Source organism: Arachis hypogaea, chromosome 12 (genome assembly GCF_003086295.3).
Source record: "Arachis hypogaea cultivar Tifrunner chromosome 12, arahy.Tifrunner.gnm2.J5K5, whole genome shotgun sequence".
Classification (NCBI taxonomy): domain Eukaryota; kingdom Viridiplantae; phylum Streptophyta; class Magnoliopsida; order Fabales; family Fabaceae; genus Arachis; species Arachis hypogaea.
Genome location: NC_092047.1, coordinates 97618803 through 97639171, shown reverse-complemented (window position 1 = coordinate 97639171; position 20369 = coordinate 97618803). Strand labels below are relative to the sequence as shown.

Here is a 20369-nt window from a genome sequence, read left to right as displayed (position 1 = left end):
ATTTAGATGATTAATGTGAACAATAATGATTAAATAAATGCATAAACACAACTGGCTTCATTCTTATTAATTAATGTATTCTTCTATCTTGTGATTGAGTGTTTTTTTTTTTCTTTGAAATTCATATCCAAACTCTATTAATCTATTACATATTTGATTGAAAATAATAGAAAAAGTATATAAGTGATCATATTTCTAATATGTTTTTTTATGCAAAAATATTTGTAAATTTTTTTATACCTCATCTTTCTTTTTTATTCTGTTATGGTAATTTTTTTTTTTAAATTAACATAGATCGAACTCTAGACTTTAATTTAAGTCATAGAAAGTTTAATATCATACTAAACAATTTTTTCTCTTCAAAATTTAAACTGATAAAAAGTAAATGAATGATTCATATTTCTAATAATTATTTTCGATATTTCTTTTACCTATTTCTAAAATTCAAATTCGAGGCCACCAAAAAAGAAAACACTTGTTTACTATTCCACTAACCTCAGTTTGTGATTGAGATTTTTTACAGAGAATTTTTCTTTTTCAACTCACACATAATTTGGTATTTTTTATCAATCTTATTACTTCTCAAAGATATCAAAGTAAGCGAATAAAACTAACCATGCAAAAACAAATTAGAATAGAATAACTATTCATGTGTTTTTACCTATAATTTAAACTTGTATATGATACTAATAATTTTATGATAAAATATAAACAATTTTATAATTTAAATTTTTAGAATAAATAATTTTATGATAAATGGAAATACAGCAAGAACGTTCTTTATTTATCTATGGCTTGTTTTGTATAAGTTGAAAAGTTTTGAGTCACGTTCAAACAGCCTGTCGGATTGTATCGTGAAAAAAAAAAATTAGATTCCAACCGCAATATCCGAAATTAAGTCTAATTTAATTTAATATTTATTTTGTTACGTTATTAAAATTTTCTACAATGTGAATATATAAGAAATAATGCTTTAATTGTTAAAATAACAAAGTGAAGTGATTATTTCAATCTCATTTATGCTTTGTCAACAAGGATAGGCACTGTAAATTATTAAGACTTGACTCATAGTTTCACATATATATGTCCCATAGAAAATTTCAAATTAGTGGTTAGGATCTGCTTGATCTTTATAAGATACCCACACTTAATTAGTCCACCATGAAGTTTATTTAATATAGTCTCTTCTTTAATTTCTTTTCAAATAATTTAGTAAATATTTAGGTGAGTTCGATATTGATTAACAATTTATCAAAAGTTAAGATATGTTTTAAAATTCATATTATCTCTACTAAGGAGTTCTTATGGCGACAAATTAAGAAAAAAAAATAAATCCGCATCCTTGAAGAATATATTCTCAACTTTAATTTTATATATAGCGTGTTAACCCCTTCTTAGAGAATAAAAAATCCCATTATTTAATTTTAATATTGACTAATTTAAAAAAATAAAATAATAATTAAATTTTTGAGAATTTATATTTTAAACATATTAATTTTTTAAAAAATATCAATAATATTTTTTAAGATAATAAACATAGATAAGTTAGTTTAAATTAAGATATTTTTCCTTAATCATAAGAGCTAATTTAAATATAGTGTATCCATATCTGTTATTTTAGAGAATTTTATTAGTATTTTTTTTAGGGATTAATATTTTCGAAGTGTAAATCTTCACAAGTTTATTTGTCATTTTATTCAATTTAAAATTACAATTGAATATGATTAATGTTCGAAAATTATTTAATTTTCTAATTTATTTGTAAAGAATACATATATTAATTATAATCACAAATGATGTTATTTTAAATTAAATGACTTATATAGTGTTGATCTCATTTATTGTTATAAATGCTAAATTGAATAAGTCATAATTATTTTTTATTTGTAATTAAATGAGAATAAAACTATATATTATCTTTATAGGCTTTAGATAGTATTTTTATTTAGACTTTATGATTTAAGAGTGACATGCTCAAATATAATAGTAATTTTAGAATTTTGGTCTTCGATATACTAAAGTCATTTTTCGTAATTCTTTTCTCATAAAAGGTTACAATTCAATTGCCCTACTAAAAATACAGAAGATTTTAGTTGAAAAAGATTAAAATAATTTTTTTATTAATTTTTAAGTTTTAATTTCTATGAATAAAAATATATTTTCATACTATAATATATATTTTTTTATGATTTAATATAGATGATTTAGATTATAAAATAATTGATTTTAACAAATAGTATCAGAATTATCTATAATTTAATTATTAAAAATATTCAATTTTATTATTCTTTTGAATCGATACATGTATATCCGTACGTCGTTTACAATTAGAATTGTTGTGCAGTAAAATTATATATATTTTGAACATTTGTCTGTAGTTCGATTTATTGCTACGTACTGCACATATAATATGTAATTTTACTATGTGTACGCATTAAATGTTTAAGTTTAATACATGTATTATATTATGTACGTGCGTCATATATATATACTCTGTTATATATGTATATTCATAGACATTATTATGTTATTATTTAGCTATATGCATGGTTCTGTATTTATGATGGATACGCCGTGTTTTAATTATTTTTTGAGATGATGTTCATAAAATTATTTTGATAAATAAATATTAATGATTTATTTAGAAATATTGATAGAGTATTATTGAATTATGATTATTTTGTTTTAATTGTGTGTACCATTAATTTAATATAAAATTAATTAATTATCTCTTTTGGGATATAAAAATTATCATGTATATAATTTATGCGAATATTAATCAATTCAAAAAGAGATTTATATTTGGTCAAGTTATATGTATACATATATTAATAATATTTGAGTAATAGAAAATAATATTTATTATTTATACAAACAATAATCAATCCAAAAAATTTATTGTTTGGCCAAATAATAAGCATTGCACACTTTTGTTTATTTTTTATTAATTATGCGATCAATAATCGGCCTAAAAAAGGTTATTGTTTTGGCTAATTAATGAAAAATATATGCGGTAGTAAATAGGTTGTAAAGTTTGAGTTTCCATGTGCGCATTCAGTTGGTCCAAAGAAATGTTTAATGTGTGACAGAAATTTTTGACAATATTTAATTACTGCAATAAGAGTATCACTTACAGTTAATTTTTTTATCTAAAGATTGAAAATTAATGTTGTTATAGATATCTCAATATGGACTCTTTTTTTCATTATTTAACTAATATTTACTGCATGTTTTTGTTTTAATCCAAAAATTATGGCTTCAACTACCAATTCTACACAAGTTAGCAGTATTCCTATGTTGAATGGTTCAAACTTTAAGGTTTAGAAGGATACTGTAGAATTTGTCCTCGATTGTATGGATTTGGATATAGCTCTTTGAGAGGAGAAACCCACTTCCACTTCAAAAAATCCCAATGAGATTAAAATAGAGAAGTGGGAGAGATCCAATCGAATGAGCATTATATATGATCATGAAATGCTCAATTCCTGAGGTGTTTCGGAGCTCAATTACTGAGGATAAAGATGCCAAACAGTTCTTAAAAGATGTTAAAAATTCTTTACTAAGAATGAAAAGGCGGGGGCAAATAACATTTTGAGCAAACTTGTCTCCATAAGGTATAAAAGTAAAGAAAACATAAGGGAGTACATTATGGAAATATCTCATCTTGCTTCTAAATTGAAAGCACTAAAGTTAGAGTTATTTGAAGATTTACTCGTCCATTTCATTTTTATCTCTCTTCCTGCACATTTTGGGCAATTCAAAGTGAGTTATAACATTTTGAAGGACACTTGGTCCCTAAATGAGCTTATATCTCACTGTGTGTAAGAAGAAGAGAAGCTACAGCAAGATAAGACTGAAAGTGCTCACATGATTTCATCTTCTCAGTATAAAAGAAAGTGTGATACTACTGCAGATGTGCCTTCTCAGTAGACAAAGGCTAAGAAATAGGATCAAGTTTTAACCTGTTTCTTCTGTAAAAAGGTGAGACATATGAAGAAGGATTATACCAAATATGCCACTTGGCGTGTAAAGAAAGGTATGATTCTTACTTTCGTTTGTTCTTATGCTAGTTTAAGTTATGCACCTGTTGATACTTGGTGGGTAAATTTTCCTGCTACTACTCATCTAAGTGTTACTATACAGGATTGCCTTTGGAGCTAACTGCTAAGTGATGCTAAAAGATACATCTATGTGGCAGAAGGCAATATAATTGCAGTCAAAGCTATAGGAACCTTTAGATTATGTTCCACGAGTGGATTTTTTACTTGGATTTGTTTGAGACATTTTATGTACTGTCGTTTAGACAGAATTTAGTTTATGTTTTTCGTTTGGACAAATTGGGTTATTTTTGTTCGTTCAAAAACAATAAATTCAGTCTCTTTTATAATTCGAATAATATTTGCTCTGGTTCTTTAATGGATAATCTATATAGGCTTGATTTGAATTCCTATAATAATGAAATAATGCAAACAGGTACAAAACAGAAACTAAATGAGAGTTCGACATCATTATGACACAAACGCGTAGGTCATATCTCTAAACAGAGAATTCAAAGGCTCGTGTCGGATAAAATTCTTAGACTCCTAAATTTGGTAGACTTTGAAGTCTGCCTTGAGTGCATAAAGGAGAAAAGGACAAACGAATGAAAATTAGGTGTCAAGAGAGATAAAGATGTCTTAGAACTGATACATACCGATATATGTGGCTCATTCTTTACTGTCTCTTGAAGTGGACAATGGTATTTTATTATGTTCATAGATGATTACTCTCGTTATGGGTATCTATATTTAAGTCATAAAAAGTCCCAAGCATTAGATGTTTTCGAATCTTTCAAAGCTGAAGTTGAATTTCAACTTGGGAAGAAAATTAAAGCTGTCAAATCAGATCGTAGTGATGAATACTACGAAAGATATGACGGTTTAGGTGAACAACATCCCGGGTCGTTTACTCTTTTCCTAAAGGAGTGCGGTATTATTTTGCAATACACCATGCCAGGCAAACCTAGCGTGAATGGTGTTGTAGAGCGAATGAACGAACTCTTAAGGACATGGTAAGAAGTATGATTAGTCATTTTCCTTTGCCTGAATCACTCTGACGAGAAGTCTTAAAGACCGAAGGTACATTCTTAATAGGGTGCCAAACAAAGCAGTTAACAAAATTTCTTATAAAATATGGACTGAAAAAGACCCAGTATAAAGTATTTACATATTTGGGGATGTCTAGCTGAGGCGCGACCTTATAGGCCCCATGAAAGAAAATTGGACTCAAGAATAATTAATTGCTACTTTATTGGTTATGTTGAGTGTTCACGGGGATACAAGTTTTACAATCATGCATCAAGGACTATTTTTGAAACGAAAAATGAGAAATTTCTTGAGGATGTTGAGTTTGGGGGGAAGAAAATATTAGGAATGTTACCTTTGATGAGGATTCTGTAACTGATAATGATCAGGTCTTCGTACCTATTAGTGTTTAAGATGCAGTTACAATACAAGAGCACAATAAGAATCCTACTGTAGATCCAGTTATAGTATAAGAGAACAAGGAGAATATTATTGTTGCTCAAGATACTACTATAATACAGGAGAATAATGAAAATTCTCCTTAATGCCAACCCATACAGCAAGCTTAACAATCTCAAGAAGTGTCATTAAGGAGATCCAACAGAAAAAGGAGAAGTGCAAGTTTGAGTGAATATATAGTCTATCTCCAAGAACATGAGGATGGCATTGGTTTGACAGAAAATGACCCAATCAATTTTCTTCAAGTCATGTAAAGTTCTAACTCTGAAAAGTGGATTGATGTCATGAAAGAAGAGATGAAGTCTATGAAAGACAATGACGTTTGGTATCTTGTAGAATTATCTGAAGGTGTGAAACCAATTGGTTATAAATAGATATTTAACACCAAAAGGATTCTAAGGATAATGTCGAGAGGTATAAAACTCGTCTAGTAGCTAAAGGCTTCATCCAAAAGGAAGGCATAGACTATAAAGAGACTTTTTCTCTGGTATCATCAAAAGACTCTTTTAGAATCATAATGGTACTAGTAGCTCATTTTGACTTGGAGCTACATCAGATGAATGTACGATATTGTTTCTCAATGGTGACATTGATAAAACGATGTACATAGTACAATCAGAAAATTTTGTATCAAGTGATTCAAAATCTATAGTTTGTAAGTTAAAAAAATTCATTTATGGTCTCAAACAAGCTTTCCGTCAATGGTATCACAAATTTCATCAAGTCATTATCTAATATGGCTTTGAGGTAAATATTATAGATGAATATGTATACCGCAAATTCAATGAGAATAAATACATATTTTTAGTTTTATATATTGATGATATTCTACTTGCTAGTAACGATATAAGCTTGTTTCATGAAACTAAAAATTTCTATCGAACAAATTCGAAATGAAAGATATTGGTAATGCCTCTTTTGTATTAGGAATCCAGATACTAAGAGATCGCTCTCAAGATATTCTTGGATTATCACAAAAGAGTTATATCGAAAAGATTTTAAGTAGATATGGCATGAAAAATTGTATACCAATGGACACACCTATAGCTAAAGGAGACAAGTTCAATCTCAAGTAATGCCCCAAAAATGATCTTGAGAGGACAGTAATACATGATAAACCTTATGCATCAGCATTAGAGAGTTTGATGTATGCTCAATTCTACACACGCCCTGATATATCATTCATAGTAGGAATGTTGGATAGATACTTGAGCAATCCTAGCATGAATCATTGGATAGATGTTAAACACATAATACGTTATCTGAAGAGAACAAAAGATTACATGCTTACTTATCGGAGATAAAAAAATTTGGAGATCGTTGGGTACTCTGATTCTGATTTTATAGGATGCCAAGATAGTAGACGCTCTATTTCAGGCTGTGTCTTCATGTTGGCTGGAGGAGCTATTGCATAGAAGTCTAACAAATAGACTCTTGTAACTTCTTCAATAATGGAGGAAGAGTATGTTGCTTGCTTTGAGACATCCAAACATAGCATATGGTTGCGAAACTTTATTTGTCACTAAGTTTCGTATAGTAGATGACATTGAAAGGCCATTGAAAATATTTTGTGACAATAAGTCAGTAGTACTATACTCTAACAACAATCAGAGCTCGACGAAATCAAAGCATATAGACATCAAGTTCTTAGTTGTCAAGGAAAAAGTTTAAGAAAAACATATTTTCATAGAATATATAGGAAGAGAGTATATGTTAGCAGGCCCATTAACCAAGGGATTGATCCTTAAAGTATTTCATGAGCACACTGTTCGGATGGGTATCAATACATGTGATGCCTTGGTTTAGTGAGAGTTTATTTTATGTTATATGTTCTATGACAGATATTGAATTATCTTTCTGCAGAATTAAGTTGATAGTTTATTTCATGTTATGTGAAATATTTATTTTGTAATATTTATTTTGTGTTTGATCTCAATAATGTTTTAAAGTTAGACCAACTAAAAATAGACATGCATGAGATCACTTGTCATGCAATTTTCATATTACTCATGCAAATTTAATCTATGTCATTAAGTATATTAGGATGGTGATTATCGTGGTTCAGTCATGACATTAACGTGATAAAAGATGCGATAATTCCATATCTAATATATGAGACGGACATGATTGTTAAAGTAATAAGAGAAATAGCATTCAGATGTGCGCATAAAGTTTATAAGATGTGATTATCTCAAGAAAGAATATATGTATAGTTCAAGTGAGAGATTGTTAGGAAATTATTTAATTTTTTAATTTGTTTGTGGGCAATACATATATTAATTATAATCACAAATTATGTTATTTCAAATTAAATAACTTACATAATGGTGATCTCATTTATTGTTATAAATGTTAAATTGAATAAGTCATAATTACTTTTAATTTGAAATTAAATGAGAATAAAATCAAATATTATCTTTATGGGCTTTAGATACTATTATTTTTATTTGGACTTTAAGATTTAATGAATGTCATGCTTAAATATAAATAATGACTTTAGGGTTTCGATCCCCGATATACCAAAACTGCCTCTATAACTCTTTTTCTATAAAAGGAGTTGCAATTCAATCGTGCTACCAGGGATACAGAAGGTTTTAGTTGAAAAAGATTGAGATAATTTATTAGACCATTTGGTCACTACTCCCAAAAGTACTCCACAGACAAACAAGCCCAAATAAGATGATCAACAACTCTATATTTTTCTTTTATTATATTACATGTTTATTTTGCCTTCCTTTATTATTCTGGAATGTGTAAGTCAACTTTTATTCTTTATTCTGTTAGCATCTTATTAGCATATTCTACAAATTAGAAAGATTTGATAGATATGATTGTATTTATGATGAGCTTGTAAAAGCTGTATATATTACAGCAGCATACAGCAGAATAAATCAAGAGAAAAGCATTATACAATTTTTATTCTTCTCTTCTCCTTACTGCCCAAAATTCAGTATGGTATCAGAGCTTTAAAGCTCTGCTATATCCATTCATGGTGAAGACCGCAAATTCAAATGGAACACCTTCTTCTCCTTCTCCTTCTTCTTCCTCTGTCATACAAACAATGAATGATAATGATTCAAACCCCTCTCAAAATCCTGCTAGCCTCTTCTATATACACCCAAGTGAGAACCCAACATCAATTCTTGTTTTTTTTGTACTCATAGGAAACAACTACTATTCCTGGTGTCATTCCTTTTCTGTGGCCATAATTTCTAAAAACAAATATGGCTTTTTGACAGGCTCAATCCCTTGTCCTTCACTTGATGACCCAGTTTATCCTGCCTGGGAAAGGTGCAATAATTTAGTCCTTTCCTGGCTATTTTATTCCCTTTCACCTTTCATTATCCAAAGTGTCATCTATCTGTCTACTGCTTCTTTTGTTTGGGAAGATCTTCGAGATCGCTTCTCACAGTCAGATCTGTTGCGCATTGCTGAATTGCAGGAGGAAATTTATACAATCAAACAAGGTTCATTCTCTGTCACTGACTTTTTCACTGCCCTAAAGACTCTATGGGAAGAGATAGAAAATTCATGCCCTCTCCCTCTCTGTACATGCCCTGCAAAGACTTACCGTAACCAAGACTTCATCATCCGATTCTTGAAGGGACTTGATGAACGTTTTTCAGTGATAAGATCCCAATTGCTTCTCCTTGATCCTCTGCCTCCAGTCAATCGAGTTTTTGCCATGGTAATTCAGCAGGAAAGACAATTACAAGCAGCTTCTGGCATTCTGAATGAACAACGAACTATTGCTGCCACCATTGAAGGTCAACGACCAGAACATGGTCGCGGACGCGGCTCTGGTTTCTCCAGCAAAGGACGCAGCGGGAATTCCTCCAAGCAGTGTACTCATTGCGGCAGAACAGGGCACACGGTGGATGTGTGCTATGGAAAGCACGGGTATCCACCTAGACACCCGCGATACCCTGGGCGACCGTGTGCTGGTGATCACGCTGTTCCCTCCATCAACAGCGCCGCTTCTTCCGTTGCTAACCCTACTCTGTTCTCCAGCGGCGCCACACCATCATCCTCTTCATACAGCCTGGTTCAAGAAAAACAGGCTATTAGGGCACCAACTGAACCAGTTCTTGGACTGACCCAAGCCCAGCATGCAGCCTTAATGAGCTTTCTGAAAAGGGGGCCCACAGTTCATTTTCTAAGGATGAGATCAAACCCTTCAGTTCCTCTTCCTCTCAATCTCAAATTGGGCTTCTCCTTAGTCCAAATTTGGGTAGCCATATTTTACGTTCTTCTCATACTTTTTCAATTTTAAATTCCGCATCACATTCTGTTTTTAATGGTGCATAGATATTAGATTTAGGTACCACTGATCATATTGCTTCCAATTTTTCTTATTTTATTTCATACAAAAAAATTAAGCCAATAGTTGTCCATATGCCCAATGGTTCCAAAGCTATAGCGTCTTTTAAGGGTGTAGTTCAATTTTCATCCTCTTTAATTCTTTCTGACGTACTTTATTTGTCTCAATTTCATTTTAATCTAATTTCCATCTCAAAACTTACTTCTAAACTTCCTTATGATGTCACTTTCTCACAATTTTCATGTATTGTGCAGGAACCGAACAGTTTGAGGATGATTGATTTGGGTAGTTTAAAAGAAGGATTATATATTCTTGAGCAAGCTTTCTACAACATAAGTTCATCACCTTCCTCCATCAATTCTACATATATTACACCCATCACATCTTTAAACTTATGGCATTTTAGATTAGGTCATCTTTCTGGACAACGGCTTAATGCCTTGCATAAACAATATCCCTTTATTTCTTTGCATCATGATGAACCTTGTGATGTATGTCATTTTTCTAAGTAACGAAAACTTCTTTTTTCTCTTAGTAATAATAAAGCGGGCATGAAATTTGAATTCTTGCATATGGATATATAGGGACCTTTTTGTCAAAATTCAATTCATAATCACAAATATTTTTTAAGCATAGTTGACGATTTTAGCCGCTTTACTTGGATCATCTTGTTAAAATAAAAAAGTAAGGTATCTCAACATATCAAAAATTTCATTGCTTTGATTGAAACACAGTTTAACTCTAAGATTAAATTTATTCGATCAGATAATGGTCTAGAATTTCTTTTGACATTCTTTTATTCATCAAAAGGCATTATTCATCAACGAAGCTACGTTGAAACTCCCCAACAAAATGGGAGAGTCGAACGTAAGCATCAACACATTTTGAATGTTGCTCGTGCTCTCATGTTTCAATCAAATTTGCCTATCACTTTTTGGTCTTATGCTATTAACCATGCAGTTTATTTGATAAATAGAGTTCCATCTGCCATTCTTAATTTTAAAATCCCTTTTGAAACTCTATTTCATAAACAACCCGATTACAATGAACTCAAAGTTTTCAGCTGTTTATGCTTTGTTTTAACTATTTTGAATCATCGCTCTAAATTTGATTCAAGAGCACAAAAGAGTATTTTTCTTGGTTATCAAAATGGTTTTAAAGGATATCTTGTTTATCTTTTTGAACATAAGAAAATTATAATTTCCAGAAATGTGATCTTTTATGAGCTTATTTTTTCCTTAGTCAAAATCAATCAACAGCCCACACAAAATGATCCCATTCTTATCCCACATCAAAATAATCCAAGCCCAAATAACATCAATAATTCAAAAACATCCTCCATTCTTATTGGACCCATTCCTTTACCCAATGATCCACCCCATACTTCAAGCCCACTGCACAACAATAATTCCCAACCCCCCTCTTCTGGAAGCAGCGAACCCCCTCTCTCTCCTAATTCCCCTTCGTCTTCTTCCTCCCAATCCCCTTTACCCTGTTCCCCCAACTATTCTTCCAATGTGACTTCTCCCCCATCCTCTCCTCAATCACATACAGCCCCTCACTCCATTAAGCCAATTGAACTTGGACCAATCAATGTTCCTCCCTCTACCCAACATAGCTACCGTCATATCCGGCCTCTCGCTCGTCTCTCTGATTATGTCTGTAATACTTCTTTTAATCCCCAAATTTATTTATCCTTACGCTCAAGGTATCCTCTATCTTCAGTTTTCTCTTTTGCTTCTTTTTCTATCTCACATACCAAGTTTCTCTCATCCTTATACTCTGACTGTGAACCAAAGACTTTTCAAGATGCTGTTAAGGTTCCTCACTGGCAGCATGCCATGACAGAGGAACTTGTTGCACTTGAGCTGAACAAGACCTGGGTTCTGGTTGAGTGTCCTCCCACCGTAAAACCCATTGGATGTAAGTGGGTTTACAAGATCAAACGCCAGCCTGATAGTAGTATTGACCGCTACAAGGCTCGCTTGGTAGCCAAGGGTTTCACACAGACAGAAAGAGTAGATTTTCTTGAAACATTCTCACCGGTAGTGAAACCTGCAACTATCAGAATCGTTCTTGCTTTGGCTTTGATTAAGGGTTGGCCAATCCAGCAGATTGATGTTAACAACGTTTTCCTTCATGGCGATTTGACGGAAACTATCTATATGGCTTTACCTCCTGGCCTCAAATCTTCTCAGCCAAATCAATGTTGCAGATTGCTCAAATCATTGTATGGATTGAGACAATCCAGTAGAATGTGGTACGAGAAACTCTTCCTTTTTCTTGTTTCTTATGAATATCAGCAGACGATTTATGATTATAGTTTATTTTTCAAAATTCTAGGCACTAACATTTGCATCATACTGGTCTATGTTGATGATATTGTGATTACGGGAAGTTCTTCTTCTGAGATAACAGCAATAAAGGAACTTTTGAACTCTAAATTTAAAATTAAAGACCTTGGTACATTGAAGTATTTTTTAGGTATTGAGGTAGCACATTCTTCTCGGGGAATCTCTCTCTCACAGAACAAATACTGCTTAGACCTTTTGAACGATTCTGGGCTTTTGGGTGCAAAATCCACACCTATTCCTATGGATAGTACCACTAGACTTCATCAAGATGATAGTTCTCCTTTGTCTGATCCATTTATTTATCGGCGTCTTGTGGGTCGATTGCTTTACCTAACCACAACTCATCCGGATATTACTTACGCCACCCAACAGCTTAGCCAATTCATGGCCACCCCTACTCAGGTTCACTATATATGCAGCAGCTCTTCGAGTACTTCGATATCTGAAAAATAATCCGGGCAGAGGTCTTTTCTTTTCCAGATCTTCTAGTCTTCAGATATATGGCTTCAGCGATTCCGATTGGGCAGGTTGTCCGGATACCCGTCGTTCATTAACTGGTTATTGTTTCTTTTTGGGAGATTCTTTAATCTCTTGGAGGACTAAGAAGCAAACTAATGTTGCTAGATTTTCAACGGAAGCTGAGTACCGAGTCTTGGCTAATACTACATGCGAGCTTTTATGGATCTTGAATTTCTTGCAGTTTCTTTGTGTGTCTTGTGATCGTCTACCTGTTCTGTTTTGTGATAATCAAAGCGCCTTACACATTGCTGCCAATCCTGTGTTCTATGAGAGAACTAAGTACTTGGAGGTGGATTGTCATCTGGTTCGCCAAAAGGCTCAAGCTGGCGTAATGAAGTTACTTCCCGTTCCATCTTCGCGCCAATTGGCAGATATATTTACCAAGCCTCTCCCAACACATTCCTTTCATACCAGTTTATCCAAGTTGGGGATTATTGACGTATATCATCCTCCAACTTGCGGGGACATATTAGACCATTTGGCCAGTATTCCCAAGAGTACTCCACAGACAAAGAAGCCCAAATAAGATGATCAACAACTTTATATTTTTCTTTTATTATATTACATGTTTATTTTGCCTTCCTTTATTATTCTGGAATGTGTAAGTCAATTTTTATTCTTTATTCTGTTAGTATCTTATTAGCATATTCTACAAATTAAAAAGATTTGATAGATATGATTGTATTTATGATGAGCTTGTAAAAGTCGTATATATTACAGCAGCATACAGCAGAATAAATCAAGAGAAAAGCATTATACAATTTTTATTCTTCTCTTCTCCTTACTGTCCAAAATTCAGTACAATTTCTGTTAATTTCCAATTTCTAATTTTTATAAGTAAAGATACACTTTCGCACTATAATATATAATTTTTGGTAATTCAATATAGATGATCTGAATTATAAAACAATTTATTCCAACAATTAATTATTATTAGCTGTTATTCCTCACATTTTTCATCGCAAGTATATATGAAAGGATATACATACACAGTAAGAATAAGGCCACCTATATCTACGAATAGATCAGCAGTGAGGAGGAAAGACATGCAGTATACAAAAAAACAAAGATTCTGTTTTATGCAATATAAGTGTGCTCGTGATCAAAGGGAACTTGCCCCCATGCAAAAATATACTCTTTATTTAGACCTTAGTTGTCATACTAATTATAAAGAATAAAATCCCAAACAGACAATACCAACCCCCAATAGACTGGATGATGATGAGTTTAATTTCCCTTTGAAAATTCTGATTCTCCAAACTAATGATTTGCTATTAATAATTAGTATTTAATTCATGCACATTGTGATTATAAATTATACAAGAAAATCATTTAATCATGTATTATTAGGTCAGAAAATTTTTTTTGAGTCAATAACCAATTATTTAAAAAAATTAAAAATTCGGGTGCAGTCAACTTCATGTGAAATTGATAACTAAGAGTCGTTAGATAAAAATTTAATCAAATCATTCAAAAATATTTAATGACTTTCAACTATCAAATTCACCTGAAATTGACTGCACCTAAGTTTTCACTTTAAAAAAAATCATACAAATTATAACGCTTTATTTTTTAAAAATTTTTGTATATTAAATTTATTTATTTTTTTCAATAAGTAGAATCACACTTTAGACTTTTCGATTATAGAAATTTTGGTACTATATTATGTTATTACTTCTCATTCTTCAAAAGATTTTATTAAATAATTAGTGTTGCACTTTTTGTTAATTAAACAAATTTTAATTCTCTATTTAGTTAAACAAGAATTTTAATTTTATTTAAGAGTTTGATGCTAACTAATGAATTACTGTATATATAAGGAGGATTTTAAACACTTGACACTTATTTAAATAGACGAATAAATTAATTATTCGATTAACTCAAGTTAGTTTAACTCTTCATTTATTATGTTTTATAGGATTTAGAATATAAGATTTATAATATTTGATTATATTTTTATCTTTAATAACAAATTAGTTTTAAAAGGCACTGTATTCGTTATTTTCTCTAGAGGACATTAACATTCGTCTTAATATACATACAGTAATGAACACTATATATGAGAATATATAACAATATATATGCTATATATTATTCTTTCCCTCTTTTCTTTATATATTTAAGTGATTCGCTCTATATATAATCCTATTGTATTCTACAATTCTGTGAAGAAATGAAGAGAATAGAGAAACGACATATTTTGCCATGTGCAAGTCTGCAACTTCATCCCAAAAACTTGAATGATTCCTTGCTGTGTTTATGAGACCCTACCCATCTCAAACCCCAAAAGAAGACAAAGCCCACCAACTGCCTTTAAATCCCTCTTACACTCCCTTATATTAATTACAACAACTCTCTTTTCTCTTACTTTCCCATTCACATGCAAATTTGACAAAAAACAAACACCACTCATATCGAAAAATAATTACAATAAATTTTAGAAGAAAAGAGATATAATTAACTTTTGATATTTTTAAATCAATTATTGGATACATTTAAATTATATATGCTTAAAATAAGCTAAGAGTGAGTTTATATAACTTTTTTTTTTTTATTTTTACACTTTTTTATTTAAGTTGATGTCACTAACTAATACAACTAAAAATATTCAATTCTTGATTTTACGCAATATACTCTGACCAATAAGTTGCTACATGCATAAAGTAGAATTTAAATAAATTTCTAATATTTGTTTAAGCAAACGAGTAAATTAATCTTTCGATGAATCCAAATTAGTTCTAAAAGTATTTAATTCTTTGTAGTAATACTAGCTATTTGCATTAATAAACTAGAATCCATGGTTACATATAAAAATTAGCCGTTCTAATAAAATATTTCATACTTACATTGCACAAAAATAAATTCAGAAATGTGATGATACCCTCCTTCGTTCAAGTCATCATTCTCTAGGCTACAAGGGAACTATATATGATCTAAATGAATGTTGGGTATGGCTTAATTAAATTCTTGAATATACATACATATAAGTATATATGAAAGCTATGTTTCAATAATGACATTGATACGTACAAAATTTCATTAAAGTCAAAGGATGTTCCATCAAATTCCTATTAAAAGGTAACAATCAGAATGAAGTACCCAGAATGCTCGCCTTGTGTCCTGCAGCGAATTATGCATCAAAACTTCACCACCACCACCATTTCCTAGGGTTAGGGTTTATAGGGGAATTTTGGGGTTCACGCTTTCATTCTTTTATATATATATACTATAATTCATGGCTTGTCATTAAGTGTGTGTGTGTATGTGTATATTGTACACCTAATTCTCACATATAGAACAAGCAATAAACCAAAAGTATATATATTATTTAATTAACACCTGTGGTGATATGAGCCGTGATGGAATAATATTCTCTCTGTGATTATTTAATTGTATTTGTTTAAGTGTCCTTAAATTTATATGGGTGTATTGTACTCTATTTTTTTTATTAAGTTTTTATACGGAACTTTTGTTAATAAAGTGGTTTTCTTCTACGTAAAATCGATTTTATTTTATTAAATTTTGGTGGGTTTGCTTTTTCTTATTGCTTTTTTTTTTTGGTTAAGTCTTTTTTTTTATTGCATTTTATATTTTACTTCGTTTTTTTCTAATGTTAATTAAGCGCTTACAATTATTAAAAAACGATTGCAAAGGCATTTATCTTATTAGTGAAACTTTTTAATGATATGATACTCGAATTCACTTTCTATATATGAAAAGTTACGTGAAATTTATTATTAATTTTTTTCTTCTTTGTCTCCTCTATATATTATATCATATTATCCAAATATGGATAAAAAAAAAACATATATAGAATAGTTACTATTGTCGCTATAATATTAATACAGTAGGCATTATAACAATTTGTTATAAAATAACTTCTTTTAAAAGCTAAAGTTGATAAAAAAAATATATGAATAATTATATTTTTATTCTGTTTTTTTAAATAAATTTTTTTTTTAAATTTGTTTTTTTATATAAATTTTCTTTTCTTTTTATTTATGCTATATTTTTTATTTTTTACGAGATAACAATATAATAATAATAATAATCGTATTCTAAAATTTTTTTATTATAAAAGTTTTGATAATATATCATGAAACAATTTTTTTAAAATATTTAAATTAATAAAAAATATATGACTAATTATATCTTTATAACAGTGTAAACACAATTTAAAATTATGTATTACACTCCTTTTTCAATTTTTGAAATTATGGTTTAATTTGATTCTGTAGTAGGTAGCAAAAATTTGGAGGTATTTAGAAAAGAGGGTTGTTAGCTAATAATTAAAAAGGTGTTAGAGAGAAGCAAGCAAATGGATTTGAGTGCAAAGGATATTATATAAATAAAAAACATTATACTAACTACTACACATGCATACACTACTAGATCTTAGGTGAATGGGATGAGAATAATTACAAAGGAAAAGGGAATCAGTGTTGGGATGTATCTGACTTTATATGGCTATGAAAAGCTTCAATCAGTGAGTGTGGTGTTTATTTTTTTATGGGTTTGTTTAGTTGTCTATCTGATGGAATGTCAGTGAGGTATTACTGAATTGGAAAAAGAGCTTGCTTCTCCATTTTCTATGCTCAGTAACCTTGACCCCTTAAACCCCACATACACATACACATGCCCTAATTCCACTGCTTCAATCAAATTTTACAACACTAGTTACATTCTCTCTCTTTCATCTTCTCAAGAGAAATGTTTTCTAGTTAAAATAAATCAATATAATTAATTACTCACAAGAGAAATGTTTTCTAGTTAGAATCAATGTGATTAATTACTCTCTATATTAAAAATTAGTTATTATATATTTATATATATTATTTTATATATTTTATATTTTAATATGTATTTATATAAATAATTAATTTTTATATATACAAAATATAATTAATATAAAATATCTAGATTTAGACCACACTTAGAAAAAAAAATAGATTATTTTCAAAATTACCTCCACCATTTTCACATTTGGTGTTATTTTTTCAAGAAAAAATATATAATGATTATTCTCTTAAATTTAGTTAATATTAGATTTAATTTTTTAAAATGTGACACTAAATAAAATAACAATGTAAGTATAACATAATAATAATAATAATAATAATAATAATAATAATAATCTCCTCAAAAAGAGATTGAGGTTTTCAAGAAATTAATATAATCTTGACAAATAAAAAAAATACAGTTAATGTACAAAATTTTAAGAAAACTCAGTATAATTCGTCTTATTGTGAACAAATCATCAAACTTATAAATTCTCTCAATCTATCTGATTCTAAATCTACACATCTTGGCCTTTAATCTCAGATAAATTTGCGTTAGTTTTGTTAATTAACAATGGAAATAATAGAAGATCAAGTAATTAAGTATTCATGCCAATGGACTATAACTCAAATAACAGTCTCTTATCTTCACCTAAAAATTTCGGATTCAAGTCTCACTCTTAACTTAAAAAAAAAAAAAAAGTTAAGAACTCATAGTGATCGGTGAAACCCTAATTAAACATCAAAATGTAAACTAAGCAGCAATGCAAGAAATTAAAACTAGAAATATATTTGTTCGGATGAAACAAGAAGATATGTGTTGGACTATTCAAAGTAAGGACCCAACCAAATATAGAATTTTCATTGTCAGTATTTGAAAACTTTCATTTAATTTGATCCTTGTAAGAATCGGTGGAGCCATCAAGAACCAATTATGTTACAGTAATAATGTCAAGAATATTCTACATTTATTCATTCATTCATAACAATCCTATAGTTTACAAACTTGCTATAGCATTGATGGATTGTGATTGAGGATTAAACATGTTGAAAAAAAAATGAGAAAGAAAAACAAAAACAAAAAACTTCCTTGTGAGGTATATATAATTAAAAGAAGTAATAGAAACAAAAACACCAATCATAAAAAGATATATAGGTAATAATTAACAATAATAATTGAACTATATTCATTATTTTTTTTCTTTTTTTGTTTTCCAATGTAATACTGTACTATACCTCGGAGCTGCAGCTACCAAGCCTTAACTCCAGATCTAGCTCTTCAATGGAGCTAGGGTTTAATTCAATCATCTTCGGATGATGCATGTGATGATGATTATGTCTATCAACTGAGCTTGTTGAGTTTGGTAAAAATGGTGGAATTGATGAAGCTTCTGTTTTCCTCCTCTTGAAACTTATATGTTCTTCTTCTTTAGCCTCAAATTGATGATGACTTCTACAAACAACCAAGTTCAAGCTCACACCCACATGGTCGTCGTCATCGCCGTCTTCTTCTTCTTCTCCTTCATCATTTTTTCCCTTACCTTGTGAGACTTTCTCAACATCAGCTTCTTCAGGGTTGAAGAACTTATTATTAGAACACAACCTTTGATTATCTCCACCAAAGTTTGACCATGGATGAGAACAATAGACTTGGGAATTCTTGTGAAGAAGAATAGAAGAAGAATTATTGCAAAGTGGTGGAAATAATGATGGAGGAGCTAATAACAAAGCCTTGGAAGAAGAGGGAGTAGAGGGTAGTGACGAAGAAGAAGCTGAAGGAATAACAAGATCAGAATTAGGGTTAGTTTTAAAAGCTAATCCACAAAGAGTAGTAGAAGAAGTAGTAGAGGGGTATAATAGGGTATTATATGATGATCCCAAAGGTGTGCTATGAAAAACTTCATCATTATTATTACTATTACTATTCTTGTTGTTGGGACTAGAGGGTTGTTGTTGCTTAAGCCTTGCTCTATCCCTTCTATGAACATTCATGTGGCCACCAAGAGCCTGAGCTGACCTAAACTCTCTCCTACAAAAGCTGCAAGAATATGATCTTGGCGGCCATATGCATCCACCAACAAGGGCACCGGCCGCGTCTTCGGCAAAGGCTTGTTCTTCCCATGACGATTCGTCATAGGAAGAACGATCGTTATTGTTGGTGGTGATAAGATTATTATTGTATCCTAAAGAAAATTTTTTCTTTGCTTGCATCGTCCAACACTGATCCTGTTCCATTAAAAACAGAACACCGATCAGTCTGGAATTAGGGTTTTAAATTGCGGTTGCGACTACAGATATTATTCCTAGAACTTTAAGGAGGCACAAAGAGGGATTTGGAGAAGGAAATAGAAGAATTGAAGATGGTTTGAATGTAAATGAAAAAGGTGGGTAGTGCAATTAAAGTGATGATCCTAAATCTATAAGCTTGGAATTGGAAGCTATATGTACAAGTCTTCTAGGTCTAATGAGATCTTAGATAGGGAGAGTTTAGGGAAGAGTTTAATTTTTGTGTGTGGAGGTGAAGTGGTGGGTACTCTACCTTGTATTTGCTTGGTGAATATGATTAATTAAACCTGATATTATTATTATTTTGTTTTGGGGGAAAAAGAGGGGAGGGGGGGGGGGGTGTTGTGTGTTTGGATTGTGCAACATGGGTCAATGAGAAATCAAAGAAGGAATAATAATAAGGTGGGTACTCCCATGAAGATATTATAATTGTCTTCATGTGATGATTTTTCTTTTTGACCCTTAGATGATGGAGTGTAGGGTTAGATTTTGATATGTTATAAAAGTGTTGTTTTTATTTGAAGTGTGGCCAAATCAATAAATCACACTTTTATACAAAGCATCTTCATAAAAAGATGTTTTTTGCATC

The 20369-nt window shown here is 30.7% G+C and overlaps 1 protein-coding gene across 1 annotated transcript; it reads right to left on the bottom strand.

Moving 5' to 3' along the window:
• Positions 1-18443: 18443 nt before the first annotated feature.
• LOC112727805 (zinc finger protein 10) lies at positions 18444-20094 on the bottom strand. Its single transcript, XM_025777705.3, has one exon. The coding sequence runs from the start codon at positions 19727-19729 to the stop codon at positions 18725-18727; it is 1005 nt and encodes a 334-aa protein (XP_025633490.1). The 5' UTR covers positions 19730-20094; the 3' UTR covers positions 18444-18724.
• Positions 20095-20369: the final 275 nt, after the last annotated feature.

What these genes read in the sequence shown, in the direction of transcription:
- LOC112727805 (XM_025777705.3), bottom strand. Translation starts at nt 19,729, where the DNA reads ATGGAACAGGATCAGTGTTGGACGATGCAAGCAAAGAAAAAATTTTCT.